This window comes from Orcinus orca, chromosome 11 (assembly GCF_937001465.1).
Source record: "Orcinus orca chromosome 11, mOrcOrc1.1, whole genome shotgun sequence".
In the NCBI taxonomy this organism is placed as follows: Eukaryota; Metazoa; Chordata; class Mammalia; order Artiodactyla; family Delphinidae; genus Orcinus; species Orcinus orca.
Window position 1 is genome coordinate 41,812,385 of NC_064569.1, and position 18,325 is coordinate 41,830,709.

The 18,325-nt window shown below is 57.6% G+C and overlaps 1 protein-coding gene across 4 annotated transcripts; it reads left to right on the forward strand.

Annotated features, from left to right (window-relative positions):
• Positions 1-1,102: 1,102 nt before the first annotated feature.
• ACVRL1 (activin A receptor like type 1) lies at positions 1,103-16,216 on the forward strand. 4 transcript variants are annotated; one of them, XM_004274302.3, is made up of 11 exons: positions 1,103-1,226; positions 1,710-1,901; positions 6,421-6,489; positions 7,034-7,285; positions 7,472-7,683; positions 7,936-8,035; positions 8,409-8,555; positions 8,847-9,122; positions 9,714-9,911; positions 12,452-12,582; positions 13,795-16,216. In XM_004274302.3, exons 3-11 carry the CDS (start codon positions 6,426-6,428, stop codon positions 13,927-13,929), a joined length of 1,515 nt encoding a protein of 504 aa, XP_004274350.1. In that variant the 5' UTR covers positions 1,103-1,226; positions 1,710-1,901; positions 6,421-6,425; the 3' UTR covers positions 13,930-16,216. The 4 variants fall into 4 exon arrangements, with proteins under 4 accessions (XP_004274350.1, XP_033292147.1, XP_049550085.1 ...); XM_049694128.1 differs by lacking the exons at positions 1,103-1,226; positions 1,710-1,901 and adding an exon at positions 2,236-3,696; XM_033436255.2 differs by lacking the exons at positions 1,103-1,226; positions 1,710-1,901 and adding an exon at positions 5,095-5,850.
• The last annotated feature ends 2,109 nt before the right edge of the window (positions 16,217-18,325 follow it).

Below are 18,325 nucleotides of genomic sequence, written 5' to 3' on the forward strand. Positions count from 1 at the left end.
CAGATACTGTAATCCCATAGTACTTCCTATTGGCTGCAGGACACAGCTCTGCCCTGACACTGAAATTTGGGTGTGCCTTGGTTCTGGAATTCACAAGGCTCACAAGTTGCGAAGCAGCTGTGGGTGGGGGCTGGGAAGGGTTTCAGCAGAGGAAGTGAGGTCAGTCAACAATTGATGCTCGTCTGAGCCTTTAGTCATTGTCTCCCCCAGCCTCTATTCCTGTCGGAGAGGGTGTGGGGGCCTGGGAGGGATGCCCTGGCCCATCTTACAGAATCCCCATCTTAGAGCAAGACACCTTAGAAGTCTGCTTCTGCTTCTAACACCAACATCTTTCCACCTGAGGCCATCACCTCCCCAACCTTCTCATTTATTAATTTAATTAAACACTTTCATGGAGGCCATCACCTCCCCAACCTTTTCATTTATTAATTTAATTAAACACTGTCATGGAGGTCCTGTGCCAGGCTCAGCCAGCTAGCATCTTGGCTATGAACTGAGATAAGCATCATGTCCCTTCCTTCTCCGGACAGCCCTATGAGGCTGGCACTGTTTATTATGCCCATTTAGCAGATGGGGGACTGAGGCATGGGGAGGTGTCACTTGTCTAGGGTTATACAACTGCTCTGGATTCTGACTTCAGAGTCTTTGTGGATAACCTGAGGCTAGGGATGAAGCGGAGTCCTGCCTTCAGGGTGCTCACAGTGGTTGGAGCAAAGCAAGACAACAAGGTCATTGTTCTGAGCCCAGGCAAGGGCATGAGCAGGAAGGGTTTGCTTCTCTCTCCAGGAGAAGCCATTCTGCTCCCCTCCCCAAAGCACCTTGTCCGCCTTGTCCCAGCAGTGTCCTGAGGGAGGCTCCCCGTCCCCAGCTCTAAAGCTCCACTTGGTGGGGTGAGGGGCCGGCCTCGGAGGGGGCAGTCCACGGCAGGTCCCAGCCTCTCCCTCCATTCTGACCGCCCGTGGTGCAGATAAGGCATCCCACCGTCACCCCTGACTCAGAGCTGCCCCATCTGGGCCTGTTTACCCTGCGCTGAGCGCTGAGCAGTGAGAGGCTGCGGAGGGGGGCGAAGGGGCCGAGGGAGGCGGCTGAAGGATTTGGACAGAGGGGGGAGTCCCCGAGGGGGGGGCGGGCGGAGCCAAAATATTTCGCACCCAGCCAGCCCCAAAGTCTGCCCTTGCTTCTGAGCCTTCTAGAAGGAGGAGCTGGAGTTTTGGGTGGGAAGACAGGTAATTTCTCTCCATTCTGCCCTCCCCGCATGTCGTTCCCTCGGTGCCCCCCTACCCGTCCAGGATTCCAGGCCGCCCCTCAGCGGCTCTGAGCGGGGAGGGGCACCTCCACCTCCACCCCTCCCCCGGCCGGCCCTCGTACGGTGCCTAGCGTCCCAGCACTGGCTCCCACGGCTCTGGGCCTGAACCCCGCGAGACCCCCGCGGCCCAAGGCCAAGGCCCGCCCCCTCGGGGAGGCGGATGTGGGAGGCTGGGGGCGGGAGCGCGGCCTTGATCCCGGGCGGGGGCAGCCGAGGGGGATGCCGCCCTCGGGATCTGCAGCCGCGCAGGGGAGGGTCCGGCCCTGAGCCCTGGCGAGGGTCGAGCGGGCGGCCGTCGGCTAGCTGGGCAATAGGAAACGGTTTATTAGGAGGGAGTGGTGGAGTTGGGCCAGGCAGGAAGACGCTGGAATAAGAAACATTTTTGCTCCGGCCCCTTTCCCAGTCCCGGGAGGCCGCCGCGCCAGCCGCGCCGAGCCAGCCCCTCCCCGGCCCCAGCCCTGCCCGGGGCCGCGCCCGGACCCCAGACCCTGGCCCTCTGTCCAGCGCCCGTCGTGCGACCGCGGCCGCCGCCGGGGAGGGGAGGAGGCCGCCTGCTGCACGCTCGCGCCGCGCTGCCCGCAGGGCAGGCCCAGAGGTGAGTCGAGGTCCGCGGGCCGGGCCGTTGCGGGGGGGCGGCTGACCCCAACCCCAGTGGGCCCTCCCCATGGCATATCCCAGAGAGACCCTCAGAGAGGTCGCTGTAGGGTCAGTCCCAGTTCCTCGTAGTGCAAGCCGCCCCTCGCCCTCCACCAACATCTGCCCATCACCCCACCTAAGACTGGAGGGGGCTGGACTGAACCCGCACTGGGAATCAGAAAACTTTGCTCCTGGGGCCCGTCACTTAGCTTCTCTCATCCTCATCCATAAAATGGGCGGAAGGATCCCTGCCCTCCTTCATTTACAGAGAAGGGGGTCACATGTCCTTCCAGGAACCTGGATTGACCTGGGGGTGGGTGTCTACTTCCAGCACTGTTGAGCCCATCTTTCCCAGACCAGTCCTGGCCGCTCTTGCCAAAGGAATGTGACACTACAACTCCCTCCTCCAAACCTCAGTTCCAACCCTGTGTGGTCAGATAATCCCCAATGCACGGACTTCCTTCAGGATCCAGGTCAGAGGGGATCCCAGTCTCCCTCCAGCCTGGGACCCCAGGCTTTCAGTCTGCCCTGGAGGTCAGCCTGGAGACCAGTGCTGTTATGACCATCCCAAGGCTGGCCACCCACCCCCTCTTTTCTTCTCTAAGGACAGGGGCAGAGTGGACGGTAGCTCTCACCCTCTCTATATGGGCAGCTTCTGGCTGAGTCAGGGTCTGTCCGACATCTCTTACCCCTTACTGTTTGTTTGGCCTGGTACCTGTCCTCTCATCTTATCAGGTGGTTAAAAATAGCTACCATTTATTGAGTACTACTATGTAGACACTTAGATGCATTTTTGTCATGTAATCCTGGCCACAACCTAGCAGAAGAGGTGTTATTATGTCCATCCTACAGAAGAGGAAAGAGATTCAGATTTGAATCACTTGTCCAAAGCTCCATGGATGGTTGGGTGTTTAGTAACATTTATTAAGTGCTTACTGTGTACCACTTAGTACTCTGCTAAATAATTTTACTACATTATACCTATGAAATGAGCACTATTATTATTCCCCATTTTTCATAGGGGAGCCGAAGCCTCAGAAAGTTCAAGTAACTTGCCCCAAATCTCATAGCCCTAAGTGGTAAAAGCAGGATTTGAATCCGGGTCTACATGATCCAGAGACCACAACCTGACCTCCGTGCTATACTGTGCTGCGTTTGCATTCTGTCTGAGATCCTAAAATCCAGACTTGACGCTACATCCCAGCGCTGTGAAGTGATGCGGATGAAAGTGCTTTGTGACAGTTGAGGGGCAACCCAGGATGAGCAGCTCAGCCTGGTCCTCTGCCGTATGGTCCTCTGCCGACGTGCAGAGCAAGGCGCTTCCAGCCCCATGACAGTCCCTGCTGTGCTGAGCCACTGCTGCTGCTGGGAGCCGGTTATATCAATCCTTCAGGTGTGCTGGGGAGAAAGGGATTGACATCCACCTTCTGAGCACACTTCTACTCTGCTTCTCCCCAACTAGGGCTAAGCCTACAGCAAACAGATGATTTCTAAACAAACCCGCATTTGGGCAGCAGGTGATGACAGTTGCAGTCTGTTCATGCAACCCCCGCTTGCTCTTTTTCCTCTTTTGAGGGACCTACCTAACAGCAAACAACAGCAGAAATAAAATGACCAAGTGAGGATTTATTACCAGCAATTTAAGCTGATCAAGACATACCTGGTGATTCTGGGCAAGAAACCTGACATCCCCGAGCTTCTGTTTCCCTATTGGATTGTCGTGAGGACTAAATGAGATCAGCCATCAAAGTTCGGTACTTAGCACATAAGTATTACTCAGAGGAGGTTAACTCTTATTACTAAGAATTTCACAGTGGTGAGTTAATATTTGAAATTAGTTTAGCATTTGTGATTTCTGGCTTACAACTGTGTTGCTTCAGTCAGCAGGAGATCTTTCAAGAAGTTTTGTTAGACATGAAAGGAGTCCACCAGTCCCCAGGAGTCTGTCTGTGCTAGAGTCAGGTCTCAGGGCGAGTCAGGCAGGGTCAGCTCGGAGTTGGGACTGGTCTGGACTCAGCATCCTCTTGTACCTAATCTCACGCCAGGCCCGGTTAGAAATTGGACAGTCGCAGTTTGCCTCCACTACATTCCCAGGATTAGACCAGAGGCGGATTCTGCAAATGCTACCAAGCCCTCCCTGCACTGTTCCTGGGCCCCAGAGGCTGGACATGTCCTGAACAAAGCCCGCGCCCTGCCCTCCCTCCGCCGTGTCTCTGAGTCCCTGGTTTCAGTGTTTAGCCTTGTCTGTCCCTTCTCCAGTAGAAGGGGGGAGAGGTCCCCGGGTAGGAATTAGAGTCCCTGCCCCTTGCACTCCACTCCCACTCACCCAGCGGGGTCCTGCCCAGTGAAATGAAAGCACGGGGACCAGTCAGCATTGTGTAGGACCCACTTCTCAAAGTGTGGTACCCACACAAACTGATCAGAATTACCTGGGGACGTTTTTTAAAATGCGTGTTTCTTACTGGTCCCAATGGACTAAATCAGAATCTGGAGTGGGGGTGAGACCAAAGAACGTGCATTTCTAATGAAGCACTTCAGGTGCTTCTGCTGAGGAACTGTGTAGGTGAGAGGGTGCGCTGGAGCACAGAGAGGTGACAGCATGGGTAGAGGGTTCTAGAAGGCTGCCGGCTGTCATCCTATCGTTACCCCCTTTTGCTTCTTGCTGCACACTCTCTCCCTAGCTGCTCTCTGGGCAAAGACTGCCAAGGATGGATTCTCGCCCTTACCCCAGTGGGCAAATTCAGCTTGTCTGGGGCTCCCTCTCCAGCCACCAGTCCCACTGTAGAGGGCTTGCCAGACTCCCCACTGCCTTCTGGGAGGGGCAAGAGGCAGGAGGTCAGGCAGAGGCTGGGGACACAGCTGCAGCAGCCCAGGGCTCCGTTTCCTCCCCCAGCCCTGGGCCTCTGGGGCAGAGGAAGCCCAGGCAGGAAGGCCAGAGCTGCCACCAGCCAGAGAGGCCCACGAAGCGCCCCCCTCATCCCCCCACGAGTCATCCCGCCCTCAGAACCTCAGCATCATGGATCTTCATTTGGCACCATTCTTAGACTAGGGGCCTTCTGCAGCCTATGTGGCCATATGCCCAGCCCTACCAGCCTTACCATGTCATGCCAGAAGACACTCCCCCTCCGTCGTGGCAGCTGCCCCTACCTGGGGATCCAGTCCCCAGGCACACACCTGCATACTCACCACCATTCAGAAAGTCCTTCTTGCTGTCTGACCTCAGTCCTTCTTGCTGCAGCCTCAGCCCTAATCTTCTCATTCTAAACCTTGGAGAAATGAAGAAGGGCGTGGCTTCTGAAGCACTGGATGGTTTGGGAGCTGAGATGGGGACTGTTATAGCTCAGAATTACTCCCCTAGTGCTCTCCACCAAACTTCTGGAAAAGTTCAACCAGCCATAGAAGGTCAAACATTCAACATCTAAGTATGTTTCACTTCCCTTCGACATCACTGGCCCTACCCCCACTCTTTCCCAGGACGGCAAGGAGAGAGAAGGGGGCCGGGGAGTGGCTCAGAGAGGGCGTCTTATACTCTGATGAGGGTGCAGAGAGGTTCCTTCACACCTGGCACAGCCCAGCACTGTCCAAGCTTTGTATGGTTGTTACAACCCTGAGGGCTCAGACGTGGGCTGCCACCCTGGATTGCGATATGGAGTAGAAAGACACTGGACCGGGAGTCTGGACACCCGGGTGGTACTCCCGGTATTGCCACTGAATCCTGCCTGACCTTGCACAAGCCTCCTCTCCTGACTGAGCCTTAATCCCCAACTTCTCTAAAATAAGAGCTGGGCTTCGTGATTCACACGGTTTCCTCCTAGGACTCCATCATGGGGGTGCCCCAGCCCCGGGCGGCCCCTGCAGACCCTGTGGCCACTCCAGCCTGCCCTGAGAATATGTCCTGCTCCCTGCTTGTGCGTGACTCCTGCCTGTTCTATCCAGACCCCAATCTAAACAATCTTGATTCCTGTTCCCAGCTTGGCGGGACCCTGAATGGCAGGAAGTGAAGACAGGAGACTGTTTATGTTTGAGGCAGCCAGGCCGGGGGGGCGGGGGCACTGGGAAAGGGGTGGGCAGGGGTGGAGGCTGCCAAGGGGTGGGCAAGGGGGCAGGGGACAGAGGTGGTGGTACTGCTGAAGAGATGCCCCTTCTACCCTAGTCCCGTAGTCTCCTTCCGCCCTCTGCACCCTCCAGTCTGCACTCAGCAGCAGGAGAGCTGGGAGTCCCCCGGGCTCTCAGTCACTTAAACATGGCTCCCCACCCTTTACCCCTAACAGGATGGTTTCCATGGGGAAGTGAACCAGGACTTCCCCTGCAGGCCCCTCCCCAAAGCCAGACACAGGGGGGAGGGAGGAGGCCTCCCTGCCCCCCCACAAAAAAACTCCCAGTGATTTCCTCTGGGTGGGAGGGACCCACGGTCAGTGGCTGAAAACACTGAAGGGATCACATTTCATAGATGATATTGCACCCCTTCTCCTCTCCAGGGACCATGACCTTGGACCCTCCCAGGAGAACCCTTCTGATGCTACTGACAGCCTTGGGCCTGACCCAGGGTGAGTACTGGGGAGCGAGTATGGAACAGGGGCCTGGGTGGAGAAAGGGCTACCTGGGCGCAGCTCTTGTTGGGCTGAACTTGAGGAGCTGGGGAGGAGGGGGACTTAGGAACTTGGCTGGAGGGTGGGAGACGGGCTCAGTGAGACTAAGCTCCCGGCTACCCCAACCCTCCCGTGCTGTCCTCCTGACCCAAACCCACAGACTGCTGCTCTGTCAGACTCCAGGGCGGGACCTCTATCTGGGGGTGCGGGCCTGGGAGAGCCCTCAGAGTTGGGGCTGGGGGCTGGGCTGGGCCTGGAACTGGGAGGGGAGGTCCTAGGCTCAGGGAAGGGACAGAAGCCTGGTTCTCCTGGTGGCAGCTGCCCCTGGCAGGGATAAGTCACTGGAGGGAAGGATAATCTGGGCATGGAACTGAAGGACCAAGGCCTCAAAGATTTGAGAGCTCAGAAGCTGGGGTGGGGGGGTGCAGGGGGCAGACCTGGGTATTAGGCTCATTCTGGGGAGTTGGGCCCAGAGCAGCTGAGCTTCCAGTGTGTCTCCCAGGCGACCCCGTGAAGCCCTCTCGGGGCCCGCTGGTGACCTGCACGTGTGAGAACCCACACTGCAAAGGGCCTACCTGCCAGGGGGCCTGGTGCACAGTAGTGCTGGTGCGGGAGGAGGGCACACACCTCCAGGAACATCGGGGCTGCGGGAACCTGAACCAGGAGCTCTGCAAGGGGCGGCCCACCGAGTTCTTCAACCACTACTGCTGCTACAGCCCCTTCTGCAACCACAACGTGTCCCTGGTGCTGGAGGGTACGTCCAGCTGCTCCAGCAACCCCTCCCTGTCTTCTCAGACTCTGCCCTCCCCGCCCTGCTTGCCTCTCCTGCTCTGGCCTGGAGGGCAGGGGAGGCAGGACCCTGGGATCTGACTGGCAGAGTGGCAAGGTGGGGGGCGTCTGGCCTGGTGGAAGCTGGGTCTCAGTGTCCCTCCTGTGCCAGCCACCCAGACTCCGCCAGAGCCGCCGCAAGAAGATGGCCAGCTGCCTCTCATCCTGGGCCCCGTGCTGGCCTTGCTGGTCCTAGTGGCTCTGGGTGCCCTGGGCCTGTGGCATGTCCGGCGGAGGCAGGAGAAGCAGCGGAGCCTGAACAGCGAGCTGGGCGAGTCCAGCCTCATCCTGAAGGCATCCGAGCAGGGGGACAGCATGCTGGGGGTATGGGACTGGGAGAACCGGGGACACAGGGTGGTGAGAGTAGACAGGAGGCACAGAGCCAGAGGGGACCCAGAGTGGCAGGTAGCCGAGAAGAGCACAATGGCGGGCACTCAGAGATTTGACTGGGTGCTGGACAGGAGGGGTTGGTGAGTGAGAAGCCTGGAGAGACACAGCAGTGGGGCCCGGGTCGAGGAGGGAGAAACGGGTTGGGCGGGTCGTGGCTGCCTCTCAGTGGCCTCTCGGTACTCCCAGGACCTCCTGGACAGTGACTGCACCACCGGCAGTGGCTCAGGGCTCCCCTTCCTGGTGCAGAGGACAGTGGCGCGGCAGGTGGCTCTGGTGGAGTGTGTGGGTGAGCAGTGGGTGAGCCCGGGGAATGGGGACCAAGAGCTCCCATGAGCTTGGAGGGGTGAGGGAGCTCTTGGCGTCCGGCGTCACAGGTGGGGCCAGGCCTGGCTCCGAATGGGAATGCTGCTGGCCAGGGAGGGGGTTGGAGATGGGTCAGTGCCAGATCCTTCTGCAGGAGCTGGGCTGGAGCAAGAGGCAATGGGGGTGGGCTGCCGGCTGCCTTTGGGTCTGGATTAAGTTAAAACATAATCATCAGAGGTTCTGCAGATGAAGTCGGTGCAGCATAACGATGGGGACTCTTCTGGGGATTACTGTGCCCACGGGCTCTGTGTGTCCGGTATGTGACCCCCCTCCTTCCTCTCTGGCCGTGGGATCAGGAAAGGGCCGCTATGGCGAGGTATGGCGGGGCCTGTGGCACGGTGAGAGTGTGGCCGTCAAGATCTTCTCCTCGAGGGATGAACAGTCCTGGTTCCGGGAGACTGAGATCTACAACACGGTGCTGCTCAGACACGACAACATCCTAGGCAAGCGGGAGGGTGCGGTGCCAGGCCCCCGGCTCTCATCCCCCCGCACTCAGGGCTGGACCGCCACCTCGCCTCTGGACACTGACCTAACCCTGAAGGACTCCCAGCTGGCCCTCAGCTTCCTCAGCCCTCTGATTCCAGCTTCCTCTCTGACCTAAGCCAGATGAGCCTCCACCCCAGCCCCAGCTTTGCCCTGACCTAGTGCATCCTCTGTCCCCAGCCCTGACCCTGACCCGTCGAGCCTCCTTCATCCCTAGACCCTTGGTGAGCCACCTGACCCTCCGCCCACAGGCTTTATCGCCTCGGACATGACTTCCCGCAACTCAAGCACGCAGCTGTGGCTTATCACGCACTACCACGAGCATGGCTCGCTCTACGACTTTCTGCAGAGGCAGACGCTGGAGCCCCAGCTGGCCCTGAGGCTAGCCGTGTCCGCGGCCTGCGGCCTGGCGCACCTGCACGTGGAGATCTTCGGCACGCAGGGCAAGCCGGCCATCGCCCACCGCGACCTCAAGAGCCGCAACGTGCTGGTCAAGAGCAACCTGCAGTGCTGCATCGCGGACCTGGGTGAGCGGGGAGGGGCGGGCCCTTCGCGGGGGGCGGGGTCCGCGAGCTCCTCCCCTTCCACGCGGTACTGCCTTTGCTGGTTTGGATGCCTTGCGTCGGTGAGGACACTGATGGGCGCTTTAAAACGTACAGACGCGTGTTTGGTCTCATCTCACCTCTCCAAGAGCCCCACAGGTTGCCTTAACGTTCTTTTCAAGCCCACACCAGCCGAGCTCCAGGAGTTAGGAGAAAGGGACAGGGAGCCAGCAACCTGGGTTCTCGTCCTGGCTTCGCTGACTACATCGCTCCCCGTCACCAGGCCTTGGGGTTCAGCTCTGTGAAATGGGCATCATAATGCCTGCCTCCCCTACTCACACCTCGCTGAGTTCTTGCGCCTAGAGGGCACCACACAAGCACAGTGTAACTGGGACAGTTATTCTCCCCGTGGCTGCCGTCTCCCAGCCCACCTCAGGGCGGGTCTCCATGTGCCGGCCCCTCTTACGTCCTACCATCTCTCTCCATCCCACCTCACCCCCGGACCCCAGCCTCCCAGGGGCCACCCTGTCTGTGGGCTGGGATGAGTGGCAGGAGTGACAGGCCCGGTACCCACAGGCCTGGCTGTAATGCACTCCCAGGGTAGTGACTACCTGGACATCGGCAACAACCCGCGCGTGGGCACCAAGAGGTACATGGCCCCCGAGGTGCTGGAAGAGCAGATCCGAACCGACTGCTTCGAGTCCTACAAGTGGACGGACATCTGGGCCTTTGGCCTGGTGCTGTGGGAAATCGCCCGCCGGACCATTGTCAATGGTGAGGCTCCCCCCTGCACAGGATAGGGAAAGGGGAATAGGGTGGGTGGATAGACAGGCAGGAGATGGGACTTCCTGCCGTGGCTGGTGCCCGTGTCCTGAGAGGCTTGTCAGACCTCCCATATTCCCTTTACTGCCACTCACCAGCTGGTCCAGCTGAGTGACCTTTTAAGGTTCATCTGAGTCCTATTCTGGCTGTGAAATCTTGGGTAAGTGACAATAACAAAAGTGTTAAGAGCAGCTAACATTTATTGAGTCTCAACATGTGCCAGATGCCACGCTGTATACACGTATTATCTTATTGAATCGTTCTTTGTTGGCAGGGAGGTGGTATTGCTTAGTGGTTAAGAGCGTGGGCTGGGAATCAGACTGCCTGAGTTCAGTTCCCGATTTTGCCGTGTGCAAGGTACTTAACCTTCCTGTGCCTCAGTTTCCTCATTTGTAAGATGAGAATAACATAACTTCTAGTTGTTGAGATAATCCGAATAGGGTATTCAGGGCAGCATCTGGAGCTGTTCTGTAGCTCAGTAAATATTAGTGGCAATTACTGTTGTAATGACGCATGCGTGACACAGTATCATCCCCATTTTACAGATGAGGGGATTGAGGCACAGAATCACAGCTGTCTAGAGGCAGCACTGGGGTCTGAAACCAGGCAATCTGACTCTGGGGGCTCAGTGCTCTTTATTACTGTGCTTTTTCTACCTCTCCGGTCCTTGGTTTCTTTGACCGCAAAAACGCGGGATATAGTAGCGCTTGCAGTGCCTGCTTATTACTGCCTTATTATTATTATTAGCCAAGCCGTGCAGCATGCGGGATCTTAGTTCCCCGACCAGGGATCGAACCCGTGTCCCCTGCATTGGGAGTGTAGAGTCTTAATCACTGGACTGCCAGGGAATTCCCTGCTGCCTCTTTATTACCATGGGTGCCACAGGGGACTCAGATTTGGAGGGGCTGAGAGCAGGCGGGGGACCTCGTTCCTGATGGCCCCATAGAGGGGGCCGCCCTGTGGCTGGTGCCCTCCCAGCCCTGGGGTGGATGGGTGTTGGGTGATAGTCTGGACCAGGTGGGGAGGTGATCAGTCTTTGTGGAGGCTGTCCATGGGGAGAGGCTGCTGGGAATCCTGACAGGTTGGGGACCACCCTCTGGATGGGCTCAGGTCCCTGCCCCTTCAGACATGAGCTCTAGAGGCTGGGGCTGGGGAAGGGGGCACCTGGAAGGAGCCGAAGCCCCTTGGACCAGGCTTCAGGCAGGAAAGGGAGGCTGGACCAGCCTGAGCTGAGGGGGAGGACGATGGCCGACTCCTGGAGCGGAGGGAAGCTCTGTCAGCCCCACACAGATTCGTGGTGCATTATAAACACTGTAATCTGGTGTCAGCCCCGGCGCTGATTAAAGGCCCATTAGACACGCTCAGGCCTCTGTGCAGCACTGATTAGGGCTCGAGCAGCACAGGGGCTGGCCTGGAAGCCCGCCACGGGGAGCACAGCTGGCGTGGGCCCTACCGAGGTTGCGGCTGTGCTGTGTGGCCGCGGCTCCCAGCGGGGGGGCTGGAAGCAGGGTGTGGCCTGGGGCGCTCTTCTGGGGTCTGGCCTCTTCTGCCCCAGCGCCTGCAGCTCCACAGGCATCATCTTCTGAAAACTGCTAAGGACCACGTACTTCAGATGACGAGGGGAGGGGGCGCTGCTGGCTGAAGGTGTCAGCAGAGGCCTGTGCCACCCCTGGGAGTGGATGGATGTGATCTGGACCTGGGTGAAAATCTCTTTCTCTTAGGAGATGTGTTTTCTCCCCCTTTCCCTCATTCCACATCCTCATCCAGCAGTCAGCCAGCCTCCCTTCCTTAAGTGTAGCTTGGAGGTCAAGAGCATTGGCTTTGGTTAGACTTTCTGGGCTTAAATCCTAGCTCTGTCACTTACTACCTGTGTGATTTTAGACAAGTTTCTTAACTCCTCTGGCCTGAATTTCATTGCTTTTATAAAGTGGAGCTAATAGTATTGCTTACCTCATAGAGTTGTTGTGAGGATTTAATGCCATGCAGTTAGGACAGTGCCTGGCACATAGTAAGTGCTCAGTGAACATTAGGTATTTGGGGGCATCTGTGATAGTTGGGGCCTGGGAGCAGTACCCAGGCCCTGGGTGGGAGGCAGCTGTGGAAAGACTGGAACAAGATCTGGCCTAGGAATACAATGAGTTTAAGTCTTGGCTCTGCCATTACTAGCTGTGTAACCGTGGGCTCAACTTCTCTGAGCATCAGTTTCTTCATCTGTAAAATGGGTCTTTGGGTTGCTGTGAAGACCAACAAGATAATACATGTAAAGTGTTTATGGCACGATGCCTGGCATATATGGTAGATGTAAAATAAATGGCAGTAATTATTATTATTTATAAATATATTTATTATATTATGGTGTCTCTCTCAGGGGTAGCAAGGCCAGGCAACTGGTTTCCTGGACCCTGGGACAGAGGGTGGGCAAGGCTGTCCTCTGGGTGGTATTGGGCCTCCTTGAGGTCCCAAGTGACCGTCCCATTGCCCTCCATCCCTAGGCATCGTGGAGGACTACAGGCCCCCCTTCTATGATGTGGTGCCCAATGACCCCAGCTTTGAGGACATGAAGAAGGTGGTGTGTGTTGACCAGCAGACCCCCACTATCCCCAACCGGCTGGCTGCAGACCCGGTAAGGCCCCTCTGGTGGGGCTGGGATGGCGTGGGGTGGTGGCTCACAGCTGGGGTTTCTGAGCCCAGGAACTTGTGTCTGGCCTCTGCTTCACCTGGATAGATTCTGGGGGACAGATTCCAGGGCGCTTCTCTGGGTACTCCCTCCCACGTCCCTGCCTGTGGACCTCCGGGACCCTGTGGTTATTCTGGTAACCAGAACCCTTCACCTCGCCTTAAAAGTCAGAGGCTCTCTGCTGCATTTCCTGCCACGAAGTTTTTGTTGTTGTTACTCATTTTTGTTCTTTCTCAGAACACTCCATATACTTACATAGGACACATGCATACGTGTATATAGACACACAGGGGCATGCACGCGCTGCTACACAAACACACACTCACAGGTACACACACATGCACGTATATGCCAGACTGTTGACCCCATGAAGAGGAAAAGCATGTCTCCTTTGCTGACCCTTATCTCCCTGTTAACCTGTCACAGTGCCTGGCACACAGTAGGTACTCAGTAAATGTTTATGGAAAGAATTAATCCACGTACACATGTGTATACATGTATGTATACACAGACATGTGTATATTTCTGCACAACATACAGAGCCACGAAAAGCCACTCATATGCACTCCTGTGCGCACACACATACGCTCTGGCTCGGGAACCGGCTCGAGCTCTGAGGTGGAGTGAGGCTGGCTCACTCTGGGACCGCTGAGACTCCTGGGATAGGTTCCTCCCTAGACACATGCATTTTGAGGACGCAGCCAGGGCTGGTGGAGGTGCTGGGAGCCACTGCCCTCTACACTGGGGTTCCGCTGCAGATAGGCACGTGGGAGCCCCGAGGCCTGCAGATCTCCCCTTTCCTGGATCTTGGTGGAGGTGAGGGTGGGGTGTACTCACCGAAGGGTGTCCCTGAAGATCTGAGTTACATCTCTCTTTCCGTCCTGCCTGCCTCTCTCCATCCCCTACTCACTCCACTCCCTTCGTCTTCCATGTTTATCTTTCTTCCTCATCCTTGCCTGGTTCCCGCCACGCTCCCTCTTCCCACCACTTCTGTCCCTCATCTCCCCCTCCTTTTCGACACTCTGGTTTCCGTCTTCTCATCCTTTCTGTTCTGCTCGTGTCTCCCCACTACTGGGCATCCTCCTCGCCTCTTCCTTTCCACCTTCCCTGACCCGTGTCTCTGCTTTCTCTCCTCTGCTTCGCTCTCCCTCCCCCCAGGTCCTCTCAGGCCTGGCTCAGATGATGCGGGAGTGCTGGTACCCAAACCCCTCTGCCCGCCTCACTGCGCTGCGGATCAAGAAGACACTGCAGAAGCTCAGCAACGGTCTCCAGAGGCCCAAAGGGATTCACTAGCCACAGGCCTGAAGCCTGACTCCCCTCTGCCTGCAGTGTGTGTGGTGGCAGTGGATGGTGGCCTGTCTGGGTAGAGGTTCTGTGAGTGTGTGTGCTGGGGAGGGGAGTGCCCCTCTGTGGGCAGCTGTGCCTGCCCAACTCGGCCCCCAGCCCATCCAGCCAAAAATACAGCTGGGCTGAAACCCGATCCCCGCACCCGCCGCGCGCGCCGTCTGGCCTGCTCAAAGCAGCAGGCTCCCTGACGCCGGGTTCCCCCCCACTCCCCCGCCTCCCACACCCTGGGTGCACCCCCCTACCACCCCCAGGACCTGATGCAAAAGAGGCCTCAGAGCCAGGGTGGCCTGCACTTTACCCCCTGCTGTCAGTCAACCCCACTGCCCCACCGGAGCTGCCAGGGTGGCACAGGGCCCCGTCCAGCCTTCAGTAGACACCCTGCCCTGCCAGGCTTTAGCCTCTGTCCCAAGCCCCGGACACCCAGGCCCATGGGTTTTTCTCCGTGGGTTTGTATCTCAGCTCCAGGCCGCCTTGGGCCTCTATCTCCTAGACAAGACCCCTGCCAGCTGAATGCTAGCTGCCCAAGAGAGCGGGGGGCCTGATCCTGGGCCCCTGCTCCACTCCCCTCCTAGCTGACTTACTGTGGTGTTAAACCCAAGGAGTCTTGCTGCGGGCGTGGCAGAGTCATAGGCCAGTGGAGAGGTGGCAGGTCAGATGGGCAAGGCCCAGGACTTTCAGAATAAACTGAGAGGATGTTGGAGCCAAGCATGGCTGTCGGGGAAGGGCTCAGCTGGGCGTCAGGAGACCCAGGGTCTGGTCCGGGTGCTTGCTCTACAGGACAAGAAGGAGGGCTTCGCTGGCCCAGGACCTTTGTTTCTTTAACTACATACTGAAAGATTTGTAGATGAAGATTTGGTCCTGATGTCTTTTGAGGTGTTTTTCAGCTCTAAAGTTCTTTGAAATGTTTAGCCTGTGTCAGAACTCAGTTCATCAGTCCCTTGTACTCATTGTGCCCCAGCCCCTGGCAATTTGCCTCAAGATGGAGATTTGAAAATAACTTTAGCTGAGGCCAAGGGTGTCTGAAATGCCTCCTAGTTTAATTCCACGAGCTCCAGTTCCGGCCGTAACCCATGCCTGTGGCCATCCTTGGGCTCACACAGCCCTGGGCCTTCTGGCAGGCAAGCCAGCCCCTCACCTGCTCTATAGCTTCGCCTTCTCTGCCCAGGGCTGAGAGGGGCCAGGGGCCAGCTTCCTGCAGGGCCTCAAGGCTCAGAAGAAATCTGGCTCCAGCCAGCAAGCCTGCAGCACCCAGGTTCCTGCTCCCCACTGGCCCCTGGCCCAGGCCCACACCCTTGGCCGGGCCCCAGAGAGTGTGTGTCTAGGAAGAACCTGGTGGCTGGAGAGAAACACATGGAAAGTTTGGCGTTTGGAAATATCGAGGGTGTATGTCCATGCGCTGAGGAGGTTACCCTGAATCCTAGGCGGGTAGATGGGCTGGAGGGTGATGGGGCTGGAGGTGGGGCCTGAGTGTTGGTGGGGAACAGAGCTCAGGCTAGGGACATGACAGCCCCAAGCTTGGGAAGACCTGGCCTCACAGCCCTCAGCCTGGGACAGGGTGGAGAAGGACCCTCAGTTGTCCACAGGAGATTAAGGAAACACAGCCTCCTTCCCCTCCTGCTGGAAACGCCCCAGCACAGCCTCCCTGGCCGGCTTCTCGGCTTCTCGAGTGTTTCTTCCTTCCACCGTCAGAGAGGCACCTTCCCAGGCTGCCTCCCAGCATTGTGCAAGGCCCGGAGGAGAACCAGGAAGTGAAACTGGGTGAAACAGAAAGCTACATGGACCTGCCACGTTCCCACATCGTCGTGGGTCACTCTGCTTCCCGATAGTGTCACGTCTTCTGGTCACTGGAACCCACCTAGCCCAGGAATCAGGACACTCCTCAAGGGTTTTATCTCCACTGGATTTGGGGGTTAAAAGTCTCCTGAGACTCCACAGCCAGAAACTGAAGGCAGCAGCTCACCAAAGGCTGGAAAATCCCTAAGAGGAGAAGGTCTGAGGCAAGAGCTGGAGTGATGGGGGAGGGTTGAGGGAAGGGGCCGGGGTTGGGAGTACAGCTGTGGCCAGGGAGAGGAGGAGGCATTGGTGAGAGCGGTCTGCATAATGCTTCTGAGTTCAGGACGGTGTTCCAAGGCCGAAATTACAGTCTCTTAACCTGGAGATACTCTTCATGGGAGCATTTAGCTCGTGCTTAGCACACAGTAGGTCCTCAATAAAGCATGGTTGAAGGTCCGGAGCTCCTGCTGAGTCTTCGCAGGCCGGTGCCTCTGCAGTGGCCCATCGCAGAGGGAACCAGAGGGGACGGGGAAGGAGAGGGTCCCAGGGTATCCTGCCCGGGCTTTGCCCGTGAGAGACAAGTCACAGCTGGCGCAGGCCCCCGCTTGGAGCCAAATCTCAGTTCCCACCGCCGGCTGGGAGTAGCCTGCTCGCGGCGCCTCCGCATCGCCCTCTGCTGGCCGAAGGGCTACCCAGCGGCCGCCTCCCGCGCGGGGATCGCCTGTTTTTACCCGCCCAGGAGCTCCCCACCCGGCGCCCGCGTGCGTGAGCTTCCCTATGCTTCTGTTCTGTAGGGACTGTCCCCCGAAAACCACATCTAGAAAGGAGCTGCGTCCTCACTCAGAGGCAGCTTGGACCCGCCCGCCTTAATTCCCTGTTCTCAATCCCCTCCTCAAATGGGGCCCCGCCTTGCCTGGAGTCAGTCTTCATCCTCAGAATGAGAAGGCGACCGCCATCCTCGGGATCCCACCTTGGCGTCCTGGGCGGGCTCAGACAGCACGCTTCCCTCTCCCCACGGGAAATTGAGGGCGGGGACATACCATGGGGGAGGCAGGTACTGAAAGAAGACAAGAGGTGACTTTTCCATTTGACCGCCCAGCCTAGAAGATCTGTGCCTTTGCAGTAGAGGCCCCCTTAGGGAGCCACAGAAAGGGGTACCCTTGGTAAAAGGGTATCCCAATTCGTTTTACCACGAGGACCTGCCCGCCTCCCAGCAGCCCCCAAGGCGGCCTCAGGCCTGGAGCCAGCTAGGACTGTGGATGCCAATGTCCATGGACCTCCACAAGAGACAGAACCCTCCTTCCCAGAGGACCTCTTACACCAGCTTTGGGGAAATAAGAGCGTTCCTGGTGTCCTGCAAAGGCAGCTTTTCCCTTCCTCCCGTGCCTGCCAGTCCCTGGTCCTTAAATCCCCACCCTGATGTCCACATTATGGTTGGCGTGTGGGCAGAAGGTCCGTAGGAATATTACGGAAAAGAAATCACAAGAAGACAGGCTGGGATCTGGAAAAGAATTGGCTCGTTGCCCTCCAGAGTCGGTGGGAGGTCGCGGCATCTAAGCCCCTGCCTCCATGTAGAGCCTCAGGGAACCTGCCTGCCTTTGAAAGAAGAAAACCCATCACCTTCTTCGCAGCTTTGTTTTGCTTTCCTGGGGGACCCCAGGCTCCAATTGCCTTATCTATATAAAGAGGGAGAGGATCATTTGTGTGGTAAGGATTCTCTCTGAGGGGTGATGAGTGTCTGTGTAACGTGCCCAAGTGAGAGTGAAGCTGGTTCCTGGAGCGTGAGCTTTGATGCTGAGGACCACGCCCTCCCCTGTCAAGGCCTTGTGGTACCCAGTCCTCCCTATTCTCCCAGTCACCATTCTCCCTCAGTCCTGCCCCGCATCTACCCTCGGAGGGTGGCTCTTCTCCCTCTAGAGCCTCTCTCACATCCAGATTAACAGACCAAGAAGTGGCAAATCCCCATGCCTAGAAGATCCAGCCCTAGGGATGGAGCGGAGGGGTGCACGTCCTGAGTCCGGTCTCCCAGGGCGGGGACCGATGCTGACTGTGCAGTCATCACTCCGGGTGGGCGACTCTGGGAACGAGCTGCTTCTACCAGGGCCATGTTCAGATTGCTAGAAATAGAGACAGAAGGCTTCTTGTCTTTGCATATGATCTGCATAATGTCATAGACACACAGTCTATTTTCAGGCAGCTTTCAGGTTAAAGTGTTGTCACTGCTGCCCTGCGGGTGTCACGTCTGGATGAGTCTCTTCTCTGTTCTTTTTCACCCACCCACTCTCACTGACCTAGATCCCCAACTGCAGGAGCAAGTGGTGAGGTGGGGGGCAGAGCAGGTTTGTCCGGAAAGCCGGGGGGGGGCGGGCAGGGCAAGAGGCACACTGGCGTTTCCTTTACTACCACCAGCACCACCAAAAGCAGAGTGGGGCTGCTCGGGGGCAACTGATAGGCAGAGGCAAGGAACGGGAAGCAAGGTGGCCCACATTCTGTGGTACACAAACCTTTCCCGCCTCTTCTACCAGAACAGCCAGTTCCCATATGGTTGGTTCAGTCTTCTGCCAGTTTG